The 16,081-nt window shown below is 40.9% G+C and overlaps 1 protein-coding gene across 3 annotated transcripts in view; it reads right to left on the bottom strand.

The window, feature by feature from the left end:
• Nucleotides 1-629: 629 nt before the first annotated feature.
• The window catches only part of PRIM2 (DNA primase subunit 2), a 298,019-nt gene continuing 282,567 nt past the window's right edge, over nucleotides 630-16,081 (bottom strand). For all 3 annotated transcript variants that reach the window (XM_060109539.1, XM_060109540.1, XM_060109538.1), the window contains 2 exons: nucleotides 15,160-15,228; nucleotides 630-1,253 (listed from right to left, as the gene is read on the bottom strand). In XM_060109539.1, the coding sequence (XP_059965522.1) occupies nucleotides 1,032-1,253; nucleotides 15,160-15,228 (291 nt within the window). In that variant the 3' untranslated portion in view covers nucleotides 630-1,031. The remainder of the gene's footprint in view (nucleotides 1,254-15,159; nucleotides 15,229-16,081) is intronic.

Raw genomic sequence — 16,081 nt, 5'->3', positions numbered from 1 at the left:
GCACACGGTGCGTTAGCCACTCACCAAGGGTAGAGAGAGAACAGGGCACTGATCCAGTGCCCCTGGGACCAGCCACAACACCCACCAACTCCACTGCTGGCACCAAAACAGGCATTATTACAAATATGGGAATATTCACCACTGAAGTTGATGAATTTACCAAACCTACTCGGCAGTTCACAGCAACCACAGAAGCAATGAGGTATGGAAGCTAGGGGTGGAATGAAGAAACACTGCAGACTCTCCTTAGAACCTTTTCACCTTAGTGATGGGCTGTTCTCCCCGAGTGAATGGAGACGACAGCGGATAAGGAGGACCATCACTTTATATAATAAAGTCCTTCTATTTGTTAACAGTATGACTGTACACATTCCGTTTCTCTTAATTCCTGAGTCACAACTCACTTCAGTAAAGTTTGCTACCACTCAAAGGGGTAAAAGTTCTCCTTGCTGATGTGGAATAACCTCAAATGACCAACTCAAGAGAAAAACGAAAAAGAAAAACAGTTTAAAATCTTTACTGGTGATTTGGCAGTACCTTGCATATTCCCAAATACCACTTTAAAAGCTGAGGTAATATCTTCTCTGTTACGGCATAATATGACTCACAATTACATGCAGACATACTCATTATACATTTTGATATTTATTAACAAAAATGGTCTAGAAAAGGCCTGGGTCAACATTACAGTGGTTAAGTGTTAAAATAAAAGCTGTTCTTAGTCGTACTGTTTCTAGGGGACTGTAACCAGTCCAGAAAGCTGTTTTATCTCCTAAAACGGGACTTAAATCACACCATTCAAGCGTTAGATTTCAAAAGAAATTCTTCCTCTTCTCTTTGTCACAGCAAAATATACCAGAGGTCTTTGTTTTTACCTGCAAGGCGGCCTTCCTGCGAAGCGCGTGCACATGCGGATGGATGAAAGGGGGTCGGGTGGAGGGAGAAGGCAGACAAAAAAGAAAAAGATAAAATTGTAAAGTAGGAAATAAAAACTAGTGAGGAAGACAGGCTACCAACTGCCCAGGAATTGTTCACTGAAGCAATTCCTCCAGTCCCTCCAGATCCATTTCCAGAGAGGAGTTGAGTGAGGCCAGAGCAGATGACGCATCCTTGCTTCTCTGGACACTCGGTTTGTGTTGGGGCGTTTCTGGTTGGATGGATTCCTTCTTGACGTCTTTACCTCCACTGAGGATCCGTTGGCTCTCAAAAAAGAACTGGTTTGGATGACTCAAAGAAAAGCCACAATCATCTACCTGTACAGGCAAGCAAATGTGTATCACATTAATACGTAACAAAAGTACAAATAAAGGGACGTCAAGAACCGCCCAGACCTCATTCAAAACCTACTCAATACACGAAACACAGATTCTCGTTCAAAACACTCAAACCACTGCTTACATGATTTCACTCACAGGGAGTTTCAGCCACCGCCTGACAGTGACAAATCTTGCGCTCTACGTCCAGCCCAGACCCCTTGCATTTGGCTCTGCTTCCCCACCCAACTCCTACCTGCCGCCTCAGACAGCTCAAAGGCACATCCAAGCAATGCCTGGCATCTTGTCAGCCAATAAATATTTGTTAAAAAAAAAAGAAAGAAAAACACGAAAAAAGGAGGGAGGATCTTTCCAGATGAGTTGGGTTTGGAAAGATGAGAGAGTGAAAAGCTGGGATAATGAGGTCCAGGGTGAATCAAGCAGCAGGACCACAGGGGCAGGGTGAAGAGGAATGTCTGGGAAAGCAGGTAGTGCAGGTGGGCTGCTGTGAAAGGCACAGAAAGGGGAAATAAGGAAACAGGAAATAAGGTTGGAAAGACAGGCTGGGGCCAGACCACGGAGAGCCTTGACAACCAGGGTAAGTAGCCTAGACCTAATTTTGTAGGCATCACAGAGTAACTAAAATTCCTTAAGAAGGGGAGTGATGCGATTAAAGATATGTGTAATCTTATGGTAGATTAAAATGGATTAACAGGGAGTTAAAAGTTACCGTCACAGTTCAGGATGAACCTTCTTAACAGCTGGACCCATAAACAGAAACAAGGTCTTTTCTAAGACTTACTTCAGAACCTCAGGATTCTCTGATTCTCTTTAGTCACTTGTTGATACATGTTGGACCAATACTTTTATAATAATTCAGTGTATAGCGGATTGATAGTGTACACACTGATTTAAGACTTACTACCCAGATCACTAAGAACAATTTTTTACCTGCTACTTTGCTGCTTAATTTCAAAATGTTTCCTGTATGTTTTATCTAGGATTTTTTATTAACAATGGAGTCATTTGTGAACTTCTTTATTATATTGTTTTTCACGCAATTCATTAAAAAACTGGGAGATTCAATATAAAGTTTGCATTTTACAAAGTGTTCCATGAAAAGTAAGTTTATTGCCTAGCACGTTTCAATCAGAAGACTTTATGTTTTTTTATAAATAGAGAATATTGGAGATTGGAAAGACGTAAGGAATACTTTAAACTGAATCTTCTCCATGTACAGACTAGGAAACTGAGACCCAAAGAGATTTACATGGTTTAGGCAAAGTCATAGAGCACTAGTAACTGGATCTGTCTGAATTAGAATTCAGGCCTTTAGATCACTTAGTTACTCTGAAATCTGTTTTAAGAGGTTTTATGGAAAGTCAAACAAACTTACAATCATATCATTATAAATATTATTTCTAGAGATAAACTTGTCTATAAAGATTATAAAAAACACAGTGGTGTTATTTCATGCAAAAAGAAGCTAGCACCTTTTGTGATACTTAATTACATATCGGATATTTTCTACACCTTGCTTCAAGTTGTTAAAAATGTCAATATATCTATCACAGAAGTTGACTCTGTGGATTAAAGTGAATGATTAGATTTCAATGTGGACAAAATGAAATATGGTAATCTTTATACTAAGCCTCAGTTTCCTCCCCCATGAAATGGAGGTAATAATAGCAGCTATGTCATAGGGTTGCTAAACCAAATAAATATGAGTGTAAAAAGAAAGAGTTGTTGGTTCTATGAAGTCTAAATTAAATGCTTGGAAAGACTCAAGAAAGGCAAGTTACTTAAAAAAAAACAAAAAACCCCTGAACTTCCCAAAAGATAGGGAGAAAGATCAGATTGCTTTGTATTATAATTAAGTTCCTTTTCCACTTTAAAGAAACCAAAACTGGGGCTTCCCTGGTGGTGCAGTGGCTGAGAGTCCGCCTGCCGATGCAGGGGACACGGGTTCATGCCCCGGTCCGGGAAGATCCCACATGCCGTGGAGCAGCTAGGCCCGTGAGCCATGGCCGCTGAGCCTGTGCGTCCGGGGCCTATGCTCCGCAACGGGAGAGGCCACAACAGTGAGAGGCCCGCGTACCGCAAAATAAATATATAAATAAATAAAAATAAAGAAACCAAAACTGGGAATTGGTGATGGTGTATTATGCATATGGTTTTTGAAAAAAAATGATCATTCAGGGGCTTTCCTGGTGGCTCAGTGGTTGAGAGTCTGCCTGCCGATGCAGGGGACGTGGGTTCGTGCCCCGGTCCGGGAAGATCCCACATGCCGCGGAGCGGCTGGGCCCGTGAGCCATGGCCGCTGGGCCTGTGCGTCCGGAGCCTGTGCTCCGCAACGGGAGAGGCCACAACAGTGAGAGGCCCACGTACCGCAAAAAAAAAAAAAAAAAAAAAATGATCATTCAAATTCCAATCCCAAACCTACATTCAAACAAAAGACCCTGCCCTGATATAAAAAGATTAGTAAACAAATGGCATTCAAATGTTTTACCTTTAAAATGTAATGTTTAAAAAATACATATTTTTTATGACTGCCCATGTTAATTGATACTTTTATTAACCAACTACAACAATGCCAAGGGTCTTGAAATGAGGGCCTGTAACCATGGTTCTGTATGATGTCATGTTTCTCAATTTCTCTCTTAGGTCTGCAATCACCCTTTCTTACCTCATTTTGTTAAGTAAGCTCATTTTACCAAACATCTATTAAGATGCCTGGTAGCATGATGAACTTATGAAGAGTTTCCTTCTGTTTACTGGATTGTATTTCTTCTAGGATGGGTTCTTTCTTTTGAGTGTTTTCCTTCTTTCACTTTTATTTTTGCCTGAAGGAAGTTATCTTTCATTTTTCTCAGGAAAATAAAATTAGGGATTTTTAGGGAGGAAGGGGAGAAGCATAAACCAAATAGAATGAAAATAGATTTTACTTTAAAATTAATTAGTAAAAAGAATAGAGAAAGAGATTTACCCACATCTAAATCTCACATTTCACTTATTATTGCTTCAAAGTCAGCAGCTCTTTCCTTTACTCCTCAAAAAAAAAAAAAAAAAAAAAAAAAAAAAGCAATATTCAGTTTGCTTCATTCTAGATTTGGAAATACTAAGTGAGAATTTTCACAATTTTGTCTGCTATGAATCTTGTTTCTTTCCTTGCCTTTTTTCTTGTTTGGTTGCTATGCATGATGTTTTTTCTTTGTGGTTGATGATTTTTTTATTATATTTTGTACATTTTGTTAAATACTGGGAGAGGGAAATTCTGTGATGCATCTTCATTCTGTCCTGTTATCTTGGAAGTCCCAAAGTACCATAAAGAGCTAAAACAAGACTGGTAGAAGAAAGAAGTGGGATGGAGCCCTTTATAGGCTACATTATAAATTTTGGATTTCACCTGAAGAGCGATGGGGAAGGCTTTTAAAGTTTTTTTTAAAAGCAGGCTACTGAAATGATCAGGTTTTTCTGTTTTAAAGATCACCCTAGCAGCTGTGTGGAGGAGAAAGAAATGAGCGGGTGCATGTGTGCAGCTGCTGGTAAAGGAGTCAGGAAGGCACTGCAGTGAGTGACCCACATGAGAGACGGTGGGGCTCCCAGCCCAGGGTTTTAACTGATCTCCACAATGATCCTGAGTGATGATTACAAAGCTTAAATGCACTTGGTATATACCATTTAAGATTGCAGGAAAATGTGTGATAGATTTTTACAAGATTTTTGTAGAGATTTCTATGGTGAAAAGAGAATTATACTCAGCTATTTACAAAATAAGTATTCAGAATGACTCAGCGCTTAAAGAGATCTATTTCTAAAGAAACTATTTTCAATTAAAATCCAGAGTTTAATCTACACAAGGCCTAGTGTTTTCATTTACAAATGGAGTATGCCAAAAGAAAAAAAAAATTCACTTCAACATAAAACATTGTTCCCTAAAAATACTGAGGAAAACAGATTTCAAGCAGGCCAGCTTTTGATATGTACTAAGTGAATCTCTCTCAAACATGAGCTTGGAATGAGCATGTTCTGCACACAATGACCATCACACAAACATAGGTCTCATATTTCTGCCACAGAAAATGTGGATTTTGAAGGACTGGAAGCAATACTGTTTTACCTATGGGATGTTTGGGTTTTAATCAAGAGGTTTTGCAATGACAGCTTATAATGAGGCAGCTGGTCTTACCAAAAAAGCCATATGGAACCATTGCAGCACTGCTGTAAATGTTATCAGTTAACTGGTTCATTTTCAAAACTTTCATTAAATGAGTTTAATCACAGAGGCTTCAAGAAAATAAACATAGGAGGGGTTTGTTTGGGGGGGAGGGGAGGAGAATGGCAGAAACATGAAATAAAAATATTCTATTTTTAAATTAAATTAGAAAAACTAATAAGCAAAGAGATATTCACAACAAAAAATCTATAGTGAGACATCTAGTGGATGCAAACAGCCTTTTTATTCCCTTGATTTATATGTGGCTTAAAGTAGACTACTTCTATATGTGGGAGGATTTAGACATATGTCTTTTTAATATCTTCATTAATCTAAGGTAAGTTTTAAAAATTGGCTATAGTAGTAATACTCTTGCAGGAATAATCAATTGGAGAGATGCTACAAAAGCAGGTTTGAGAAATAAAAAAGCACTTCTTACTTTTTAGTGATGTCACAAACTCAAGTGTTTAAATCTAATTTTCGTATCTTCTCTAAAAAAAAGGAAAGAGGTTGAATAATAGACCTCAATTTGGTAAAGTTCTAAGGCTTCTTAATTAAAAGGGTCCACAAATAATTAAGAACACATATTAAGTTAAAACTCTCAAGCTGAGCAAGCAAATTAAAGAATACAGTCTACAAGGGAAAGAGTTTGCAAAGATGATGCTGAAAATACCAAAGAGATGTGGCTTATCTGTTGAGATTCCTATTCTGACAAAACTGATGAGAATTTTTTGTTGTTGTTTACTACTATATTGATGTTTAGTCCTTTCAACTGTGTGAAAATAAAATTTTTATGTTTTTAAATAAAAACACTATTTTCAACAGTTAGGTGTAATAGTAAGAGGACTGGACCCACGGCCCAGAGCAGACCAGGGTTCTGGCTCCAGACCTCCCACTAACCAGCTGTGGTCCCTAGGGCATCATGCAGAATCACTAGGCCTGTTTATTTTTTACCATAAACTATGAAGGCTGCATCATGAATCTAGACAGGAATATACTAATGGCCTCCACAGCTGTTATTATAAATACAGTCCCAGGTTTTACAGAACAGCAGTCAGGGTTAGATCATGAGCTCTAGATGAGGTCTTTGACAGCCTGGTTCAAATTTAAGCTCCACTCCTTAGAACCTTAGGCTCTCAGACTCTCTAACCTTTGTCATGATGGGGATGCAAATTGTGCCCAGCTGTGGTCTGCAGTGTGGATCAAAGGAGCCAGTGTGTCCAGAGCACTAACTGCTGGGCCTGGCACATGTGAAGGGTTCTGTAGGTGTTGGCTGATATTACCATTATTATTTTCATTATTATCAGTGATGTCATATTTTTGCTATGAAATATGTAAGAAATTCTGCAATTATATAACCACGAAAGAAAAGTTATTTCATGAAAACTAGAAAACATAAAAGTGATTATAAAACAGCATATTGTAGGGACTTCCCTGGCAGTCCAGTGGTTAAGACTCTGTGCTTCCAATGCAGGGGGCACAGCTTCGATCCCTGGTCAGGGAACTAAGACCCCACATGCTGTGTGGTGAGGCCAAAAAAAAAAAAAAAAAAACTTAGCGCTCCTCCTCGCCGCGGCCCACGTGAGGGGGGCGAGTCACGCGATTTCCGGGAACCCGTCAGGAAGGACATAAACAAAACAAACCCGAGGAAGCATGGAGAGGGGCCGCGGCCCCTGCAGCGGAACCGGACCCAGCCCCTGAGCCGCCCCCACACCCACAGACTTCCGGGTAAGATGGCGGAAGAGTAAGATGCGGAGATCACCTTCCTCCCCACGGATACACCAGAAATACAGCTACACGTGGAACAACTCCTACAGAACACCTAGTGAATGCTGGCAGAAGACCTCAGACCTCCCAAAAGGCAAGAAACTCCCCACATACCTGGGTAGGGCAAAGCGGAGAGATTCCCGCACAGAGGATCGGTGTCGAGCGGCACTCACCAGCCCGAGAGGCTTGTCTGCTCGCCCGCCAGGGCGGGCGGCGCTGGAAGCTGAGGCTCGGGCTTCGGTCAGAGCGCAGGGAGAGGACTGGGGCTGGCGGTGAGAACTCAGCCTGAAGGGGGCTAATGTGCCACAGCTAGTCGGCAGGGAGTCCGGGAAAACTCTGGAGCTGCCGAAGAGGCAAGAGACTTTTTTTTCCCTCTTGGTTTCCTGGTGTGCGAGGACAGGGGATTAAGAGCGCTGCTTAAAGGGGCTCCACAGACGGGCGCGAGTCACGACTGAAAGCGTGGAGCCCAGTGACGGGCGTGGGACGCTGGGGCTGCTGCTGCCGCCGCCAAGAAGCCTGTGTGCGAGCGCAGGTCACTGTCCACACCGCCCTTCCGGGAGCCTGTGCAGCCCGCCACTGCCGGGGTCCCGGAATACAGGGGCGGCTTCCCTGGGAGAACGCACGGCGCGCCTCGGGCTGGTGCAACGTCACGCCGAACTCTGCCGCTGCAGGCTCGCCCCGCACTCCGTGCCCCTCCCTCCCGCCCGGCCTGAGTGAGCCAGAGCCCCCGAAAAGGCTGCTCCTTTAACCCTGTCCTGTCTGAGCGAAGAACAGACGCCCTCTGGCGACCTACACGCAGAGGCGGGGCCAAATCCAAAGCTGAGACCCAGGAGCTGTGAGAACAAAGAAGAGAAAGGGAAACCTCTCCCAGCAGCCTCAGAAGCAGCGGATTAAAGCTCCACAATCAACTTGATGTACCCTGCATCTGTGGAATACATGAATAGACAACAAATCATCCCAAATTGAGGAGCCAGGAGTCAGTGCTGTGCCTCTGAGGTGGGAGAGCCAACTTCAGGACACTGGTCCACAAGAGACCTCCCAGCTCCACATAATATCAAACGGCGAAAATCTTCCAGAGATCTCCATCTCAACACCAGCACCCAGCTTCACTCAACGACCAGCAAGCTACAGTACTGGACACCCTATGCCAAACAACTAGCAAGACAGGAACACAACGCCACCCATTAGCAGAGAGGTGGCCTAAAATCATACAAAGTCCGCAGACACCCCAAAACACACCACCAGACGTGGACCTGCCCACCAGAAAGACAAGATCCAGCCTCATCCACCAGAACACAGGCACTAGTCCCCTCCACCAGGAAGCCTACACAACCCACTAAACCAACTTTAGCCACTGGGGACAGACACCAAAAACAACGGGAACTACGAACCTGCAGCCTGCAAAAAGGAGACCCCAAACGCAGTAACATAAGCAAAATGAGAAGACAGAAAAACACACAGCAGGAGAAGGAGCAAGATAAAAACCCACCAGACCTAACAAATGAAGAGGTAATAGGCAGTCTACCTGAAAAAGAATTCAGAATAATGATGGTAAAGATGATCCAAGATTCTATTTCCCAGATCCAAAATCTTGGAAATAGAATAGACAAAATGCAAGAAACAGTTAACAAGGACCTAGAAGAACTAAAGATGAATCAAGCATCGATTAAAAACACAATAAATGAAATAAAAAATACTCTAGATGGGATCAATAGCAGAATAACTGAGGCAGAAGAACGGATAAGTGAGGTGGAAGATAAAATAGTGGAAATAACTGCTGCAGAGCAAAATAAAGAAAAAAGAATGATAAGAACAGAGGACAGTCTCAGAGACCTCTGGGACAACATTAAACGCACCAACATTCGAATTATAGGGGTTCCAGAAGAAGAAGAGAAAAAGAAAGGGACTGAGAAAATATTTGAAGAGATTATAGTTGAAAACTTCCCTAATATGGGAAAGGAAATAGTTAATCAAGTCCAGGAGGCACAGAGAGTCCCATACAGAATAAATCCAAGGAGAAATATGCCAAGACACATATTAATCAAACTGTCAAAAATTAAACACAAAGAAATCATATTAAAAGCAGCAAGGCAGGGCCTCCCTGGTGGCGCAAGTGGTTGAGAGTCCGCCTGCCGATGCAGGAGATACGGGTTCGTGCCCCGGTCTGGGAGGATCCCATATGCCGCGGAGCGGCTGGGCCCGTGAGCCATGGCCGCAGAGCCTGCGCGTCCGGAGCCTGTGCTCCGCAACGGGGGAGGCCACAACAGTGAGAGGCCCGCATACCGCAAAAAAAAAAAAAAAAAAAAGCAGCAAGGCAAAAACAACAAATAACACACAAGGGAATCCCCATCAGGATAACAGCTGATCTCTCAGCAGAAACTCTACAAGCCAGAAGGGAGTGGCAGGATATAATTAAAGTAATGAAGGAGAAAAACCTGCAACCAAGATTACTCTACCCAGCAAGGATCTCATTCGGATTTGATGGAGAAATTAAAACGTTTACAGACAAGCCAAAGCTGAGAGAGTTCAGCACCACCAAACCAGCTTTACAACAAATGCTAAAGGAACTTCTCTAGGCAAGAAACACAACAGAAGGAAAAGACCTACAATAACGAACCCAAAGCAATTAAGAAAATGGGAATAGGAACATACATATTGATAATTACCTTAAATGTAAATGGACTAAATGCTCCCACCAAAAGACACAGACTGGCTGAATGGATACAAAAACAAGACCCATATATATGCTGTCTACAAGACACCCACTTCAGACCTAGAGACACATACAGACTGAAAGTAAAGGGATGGAAAAAGATATTCCATGCAAATGGAAACCAAAAGAACGCTGGAGTAGCAATTCTCATATCAGACAAAATAGACTTTAAAATAAAGACTACTAGAAGAGACAAAGAAGGACACTACATAATGATCAAGGGATCGATCCAAGAAGAAGATATAACAATTGTAAATATGCACCCAACATAGGAGCACCTCAATACATAAGGCAAATACTAACAGCCATAAAAGGAGAAATCAACAGTAACACAATCAGAGTAGGGGACTTTAACATCCCACTTTCACCAATGGACAGATCATCCAAAATGAAAATAAATAAGGAAACACAAGCTTTAAATGATACATTAAACAAGATGGACTTAATTGACAGTTATAGGACATTCCATCCAAAAACAACAGAATACACATTTTTCTCAAGTGCTCATGGAACATTCTCCAGGATAGATCATATCTTGGGTCAGAAATCAAGCCTTGGTAAATTTAAGAAAATTGAAATTGTATCAAGTATCTTTTCTGACCACAATGCTATGAGACTAGATATGAATTACAGGAAAAGAGCTGTAAAAAATACAAACACATGGAGGCTAAACAATACACTACTTAATAACGAAGTGATCACTGAAGAAATCAAAGAGGAAATTAAAAAATACCTAGAAACAAATGACAATGGAGACACGACGACCCAAAACCTATGGGATGCAGCAAAAGCAGTTCTAAGAGGGAAGTTTATAGCAATACAATCCCACCTTAAGAAACAGGAAACATCTCGAATAAACAACCTAACCTTGCACCTAAAGCAATTAGAGAAAGAAGAACAAAAACATCCCAAAGTTAGCAGAAGGAAAGAAATCATAAAAATCAGATCAGAAATAAATGAAAAAGAAATGAAGGAAACGATAGCAAAGATCAATAAAACTAAAAGCTGGTTCTTTGAGAAGATAAACAAAATTGATAAACCATTAGCCAGACTCAGCAAGAAAAAAAGGGAGAAGACTCAAATCAATAGAATTAGAAATGAAAAAGGAGAAGTAACAACTGACACTGCAGAAATACAAAAGATCATGAGAGATTACTACAAGCAACGCTATGCCAATAAAATGGACAACCTGGAAGAAATGGACAAATTCTTAGAAATGCACAACCTGCCAAGACTGAATCAGGGAGAAATAGAAAATATGAACAGACCAATCACAAGCACTGAAATTGAAACTGTGATAAAAAATCTTCCAACAAACAAAAGCCCAGGACCAGATGGCTTCACAGGTGAATTCTATCAAGCATTCAGAGAAGAGCTAACACCTATCCTTCTCAAACTCTTCCAAAATATAGCAGAGGGGGGAACACTCCCAAACTCATTCTATGAGACCACCATCACCTTGATACCAAAACCAGACAAGGATGTCACAAAGAAAGGAAAATACAGGCCAATATCATTGATGAACATAGATGCAAAAATCCTCAACAAAATACTAGCAAACAGAATCCAACAGCACATTAAAAGGATCATACACCATGATCAAGTGGGGTTTATTCCAGGAATGCAAGGATTCTTCAATATATGCAAATCAACGTGATACACCATATTAACAAACTGAAGGAGAAAAACCATATGATCATCTCAATAGATGCAGAGAAAGCTTTCGACAAAATTCAACACCCATTTATGATAAAAACCCTGCAGAAAGTAGGCATAGAGGGAACTTTCCTCAACATAATAAAGGCCATATATGACAAACCCACAGCCAGCATCGTCTTCAATGGTGAAAAACTGAAACCATTTCCACTAAGATCAGGAACAAGACAAGGTTGCCCACTCTCACCACTCTTATTCAACATAGTTTTGGAAGTTTTAGCCACAGCAATCAGAGAAGAAAAGGAAATAAAAGGAATCCAAATTGGAAAAGAAGAAGTAAAGCTGTCACTGTTTGCAGATGACATGATACTATACATAGAGAATCCTAAAGATGCTACCAGAAAACTACTAGAGTTAATCAATGAATTTGGTATAGTTGCCGGATACAAAATTAATGCACAGAAATCTCTGGCATTCCTATATACTAATGATGAAAAATCTGAAAGTGAAATCAAGGAAACACTGCCATTTACCATTGCAACAAAAAGAATAAAATATCTAGGAATAAACCTACCTAAGGAGACAAAAGACCTGTATGCAGAAAATTATAAGACACTGATGAAAGAAATTAAAGATGATACAAATAGATGGAGAGATGTACCATGCTCTTGGATTGGAAGAATCAACATTGCGAAAATGACTCTACTACCCAAAGCAATCTACAGATTCAATGCAATCCCTATCAAACTACCACTGGCATTTTTCACAGAACTAGAACAAAAAATTTCAAAATTTGTTTGGAGAAACAAAAGACCCCGAACAGCCAAAGCAATCTTGAGAACGAAAAATGGAGCTGGAGGAATCAGGCACCCTGTCTTCAGACTATACTACAAACCTACAGTAATCAAGACAGTATGGTACTGGCACAAAAACAGAAAGATAGATCAATGGAACAGGATAAAAGCCCAGAGATACACCCACGGACATATGGTCACCTTATCTTTGATAAAGGAGGCAGGAATGTACAGTGGAGAAAGGACAGTCTCTTCAATAAGTGGTGCTGGGAAAACTGGATAGGGACATGTAAAAGTATGAGATTAGATCACTCCCTAACACCATACACAAAAATAAGCTCAAAATGGATTAAAGACCTAAATGTAAGGCCAGAAACTATCAAACTCTTAGAGGAAAACATAGGCAGAACACTCTATGACATAAATCACAGCAAGATCCTTTTTGACCCACCTCCTAGAGAAATGGAAATAAAGACAAAAATAAACACATGGGACCTAATGAAACTTCAAAGCTTTTGCACAGCAAAGGAAACCATAAACAAGACCAAAAGACAACCCTCAGAATGGGAGAAAATATTTGCAAATGAAGCAACTGACAAAGGATGAATCTCCAAAATTTATAAGCAGCTCATGCAGCTCAATAACAAAAAAACAAACAACCCAATCCAAAAATGGGCAGAAGACCTAAATAGACATTTCTCCACAGAAGATATACAGACTGCCAACAAACACATGAAAGGATGCTCAACATCTTTACTCATCAGAGAAATGCAAATCAAAACTACAATGAGATATCATCTCACACCAGTCAGAATGGCCATCATCAAAAAATCTAGAAACAATAAATGCTGGAGAGGGTGTGGAAAAAAGGGAACACTCTTGCACTGCTGGTGGGAATGTGAATTGGTACAGCCACTATGGAGAACGGTATGGAGGTTCCTTAAAAAACTACAAATAGAACTACCATATGACCCAGCAATCCCACTACTGGGCATATACCCTGAGAAAACCATAATTCAAAAAGAGACATGTACCAAAATGTTCATAGCAGCCCTATTTACAATAGCCCGGAGATGGAAACAACCTAAGTGTCCATCATCGGATGAATGGGTAAAGAAGATGTGGCACATATATACAATGGAATATTACTCAGCCATAAAAAGAAATGAAATTGAGCTATTTGTAATGAGGTGGATGGACCTAGAGTCTGTCATACAGAGTGAAGTAAGTCAGAAAGAGAAAGACAAATACTGTATGCTGACACATATATATGGAATTTAAGAAAAAAAATGTCATGAAGAACATAGGGGTAAGACAGGAATAAAGACACAGACCTACTAGAGAATGGACTTGAGGATATGGGGAGGGGGAAGGGTAAGCTGTGACAAAGTGAAGGAGCGGCATGGACATATATACACTACCAAACGTAAGGTAGATAGCTAGTGGGAAGCAGCCGCATAGCTCAGGGAGATCAGCTCGGTACTTTGTGACCGCCTGGAGGGGTGGGATAGGGAGGGTGGGAGGGAGACACAAAAGGGAGGGGATATGGGAACATATGTATATGTATAACTGATTAAATTTGTTATAAAGCAAAAAAAAAAAAAAAACTTAGCACATCGTGGTAGCTGATGATGAATTCAATACATGCAGCATCTTTTTTGGGAAGGTCACGAATCCCTTTGAAACCTGATAAATGCTCGACTCCAAAAACGCACATATGTACTTAGAGAAAAAAATGTTTCAAGAGGTGCATGGACCTCTGGTGCATTCCTGGCTGTCTTTCCTAGGTTAGGAAGCCATGAAAAGGAACAGTACTTGCAAACTGGGGGTCTGTAAGCTAAGTCAACCTGCAGATGTGCTCTTGGCCTGCACACAGCCTTAAAACTTGTCAATGTGAACGTCTCTAACAGCATGACTTCTTCAGTGGTGTTCATCTCAGGCAGTTTCACTTTTTTGGGTTATCTGGTTGACCCCTGCAGGCCTCTGAGTTTGTGACCTATGCTTTACACCTCTCAGGACCTACTAGCAGGCCTTTTGTATAGGAGGCTGGCAAGAAAACAACCAAACACGTTTCCCTGACCCTCTTGCAGCTAGGGGTCCACTGTGTAACCTAGGTCACCATGCAGATAAACACAAGACTTGGGAACTAGATTAGGGTAACGTGAGTTGGCAACCACAAGTAAAAGCATCCAGTTTTCTACAAGAAAGATGGCAAAAGCCTTTGGTTCTTCTGGATAGCTGAAGCCAGTGTTCCAGACCTACTCTGAGAAGTGGTTACCTAAGGCCTGTGGGTCCAGTCCAGCCCAGAATTTGCTCTTGTAAATAAAGTTCTACTGGGACAGAAGCATGCCCGCGCCTTCACACACCGTCTGGGCTGCTTTTGCACGAGAGCAGCATATGGAAGCAGCTGTGACAGGGGACACATGGACCACAAAGCTTCAAACTTTCACAACCTGGCCCTTCACAGAAAGTTTGCCAATGCTTGGTCTTATCCCTAGAAGTGGAGTGGTGGGTGGCAGCCATAGCAAGATTTTCTCAGGATGTAGCTTCTCTTAGTTACAATATTCCTGGCTCTGTAGCATCCAAGCTTAATTCCCTGGCCCGTCTATAAATTCTATAAGCAACCTCATACCGGGTAATAATTCCCTTTCCACTGAAAACAGTTGGAGTGGTTTCTACTGCTACAGCAAAAACTCCTGAATGAAACACAGAGTAACAAAAGACAAAGGATCAGGTTATAAAGTTGAAAAATTTACTTACATTATGTGTCATCTCGAAGAACTTCTGACAGGCTACCTGGTAATGTGTCCCTTTTACTAAATCCAAAATCTAAAATGAAGGGAAAAAAGAGAAAGAAAAATTAGAAATTAAGTTTCTAAACCACTGTAGCTCCTGGTTGCCAGCCTTTTCATAATCTTCATTCCAGACAGGAAATGCATTAAATCATGTAGCACGCTGTACCCCTGCAGCCTGGACACCGTGATAATTTTGACATCATACAGTAGCTGTTTAGGTTGGCATTAAACCACTGATGAGAAGAGATAGTAAGTGATCTTGCTGACCTACCAAATGTGAATTTCAGTAACTTTACCTTGACAACAAGATGAAAACAGATCCTAGTGTTATGACTTCGACAGTTATTGTCAGAATATCATATTGCAACATCTCTTCCAAAACTGTAGATATAAATCTAGTAATCTAAATGGTTGGTGCATGAAGCAATCAAGTATACTATTTAGATTTTTATTTTCCACATTACCAGTTTGTACAGATACAGCATAAAATATAGCTGTGTGTCCATCAGAAAAATTTAATATAAACCCTTTGGATGAGTATCTGTGGAGAGGGAATGCTTTTGCCTTCAATCAGATTTGTTCTTTTTTGAAATGAAGTTATTTCTAGTAAAGCTCAGCAGAATGTGAGAGTAAACAGTCTATTCTGACCACCTATTAGGAACATCACCCTATGTTTTGTAAATACAATCTGCTTTCCAATTCTACTTCATGTAATCTCTTCAGAACGGCACAAACTCCCATCCTTATCAGCAGACTGCAATGACAGTTGAAATTCGTAAAGTTTTATCACCTTTATCACCTCCCCTAACAAATAAATAGAATATATATTTGGCCTGTTCATAAAACAGAGTAAAATGCTGAAATTAACAGACAGCCTCAAATGAAGG

Source organism: Mesoplodon densirostris, chromosome 10 (genome assembly GCF_025265405.1).
Source record: "Mesoplodon densirostris isolate mMesDen1 chromosome 10, mMesDen1 primary haplotype, whole genome shotgun sequence".
NCBI lineage: Eukaryota > Metazoa > Chordata > Mammalia > Artiodactyla > Ziphiidae > Mesoplodon > Mesoplodon densirostris.
The sequence above is the reverse complement of the archived record's forward strand: the minus strand, read 5'-3'. Positions and strand labels throughout refer to the sequence as shown.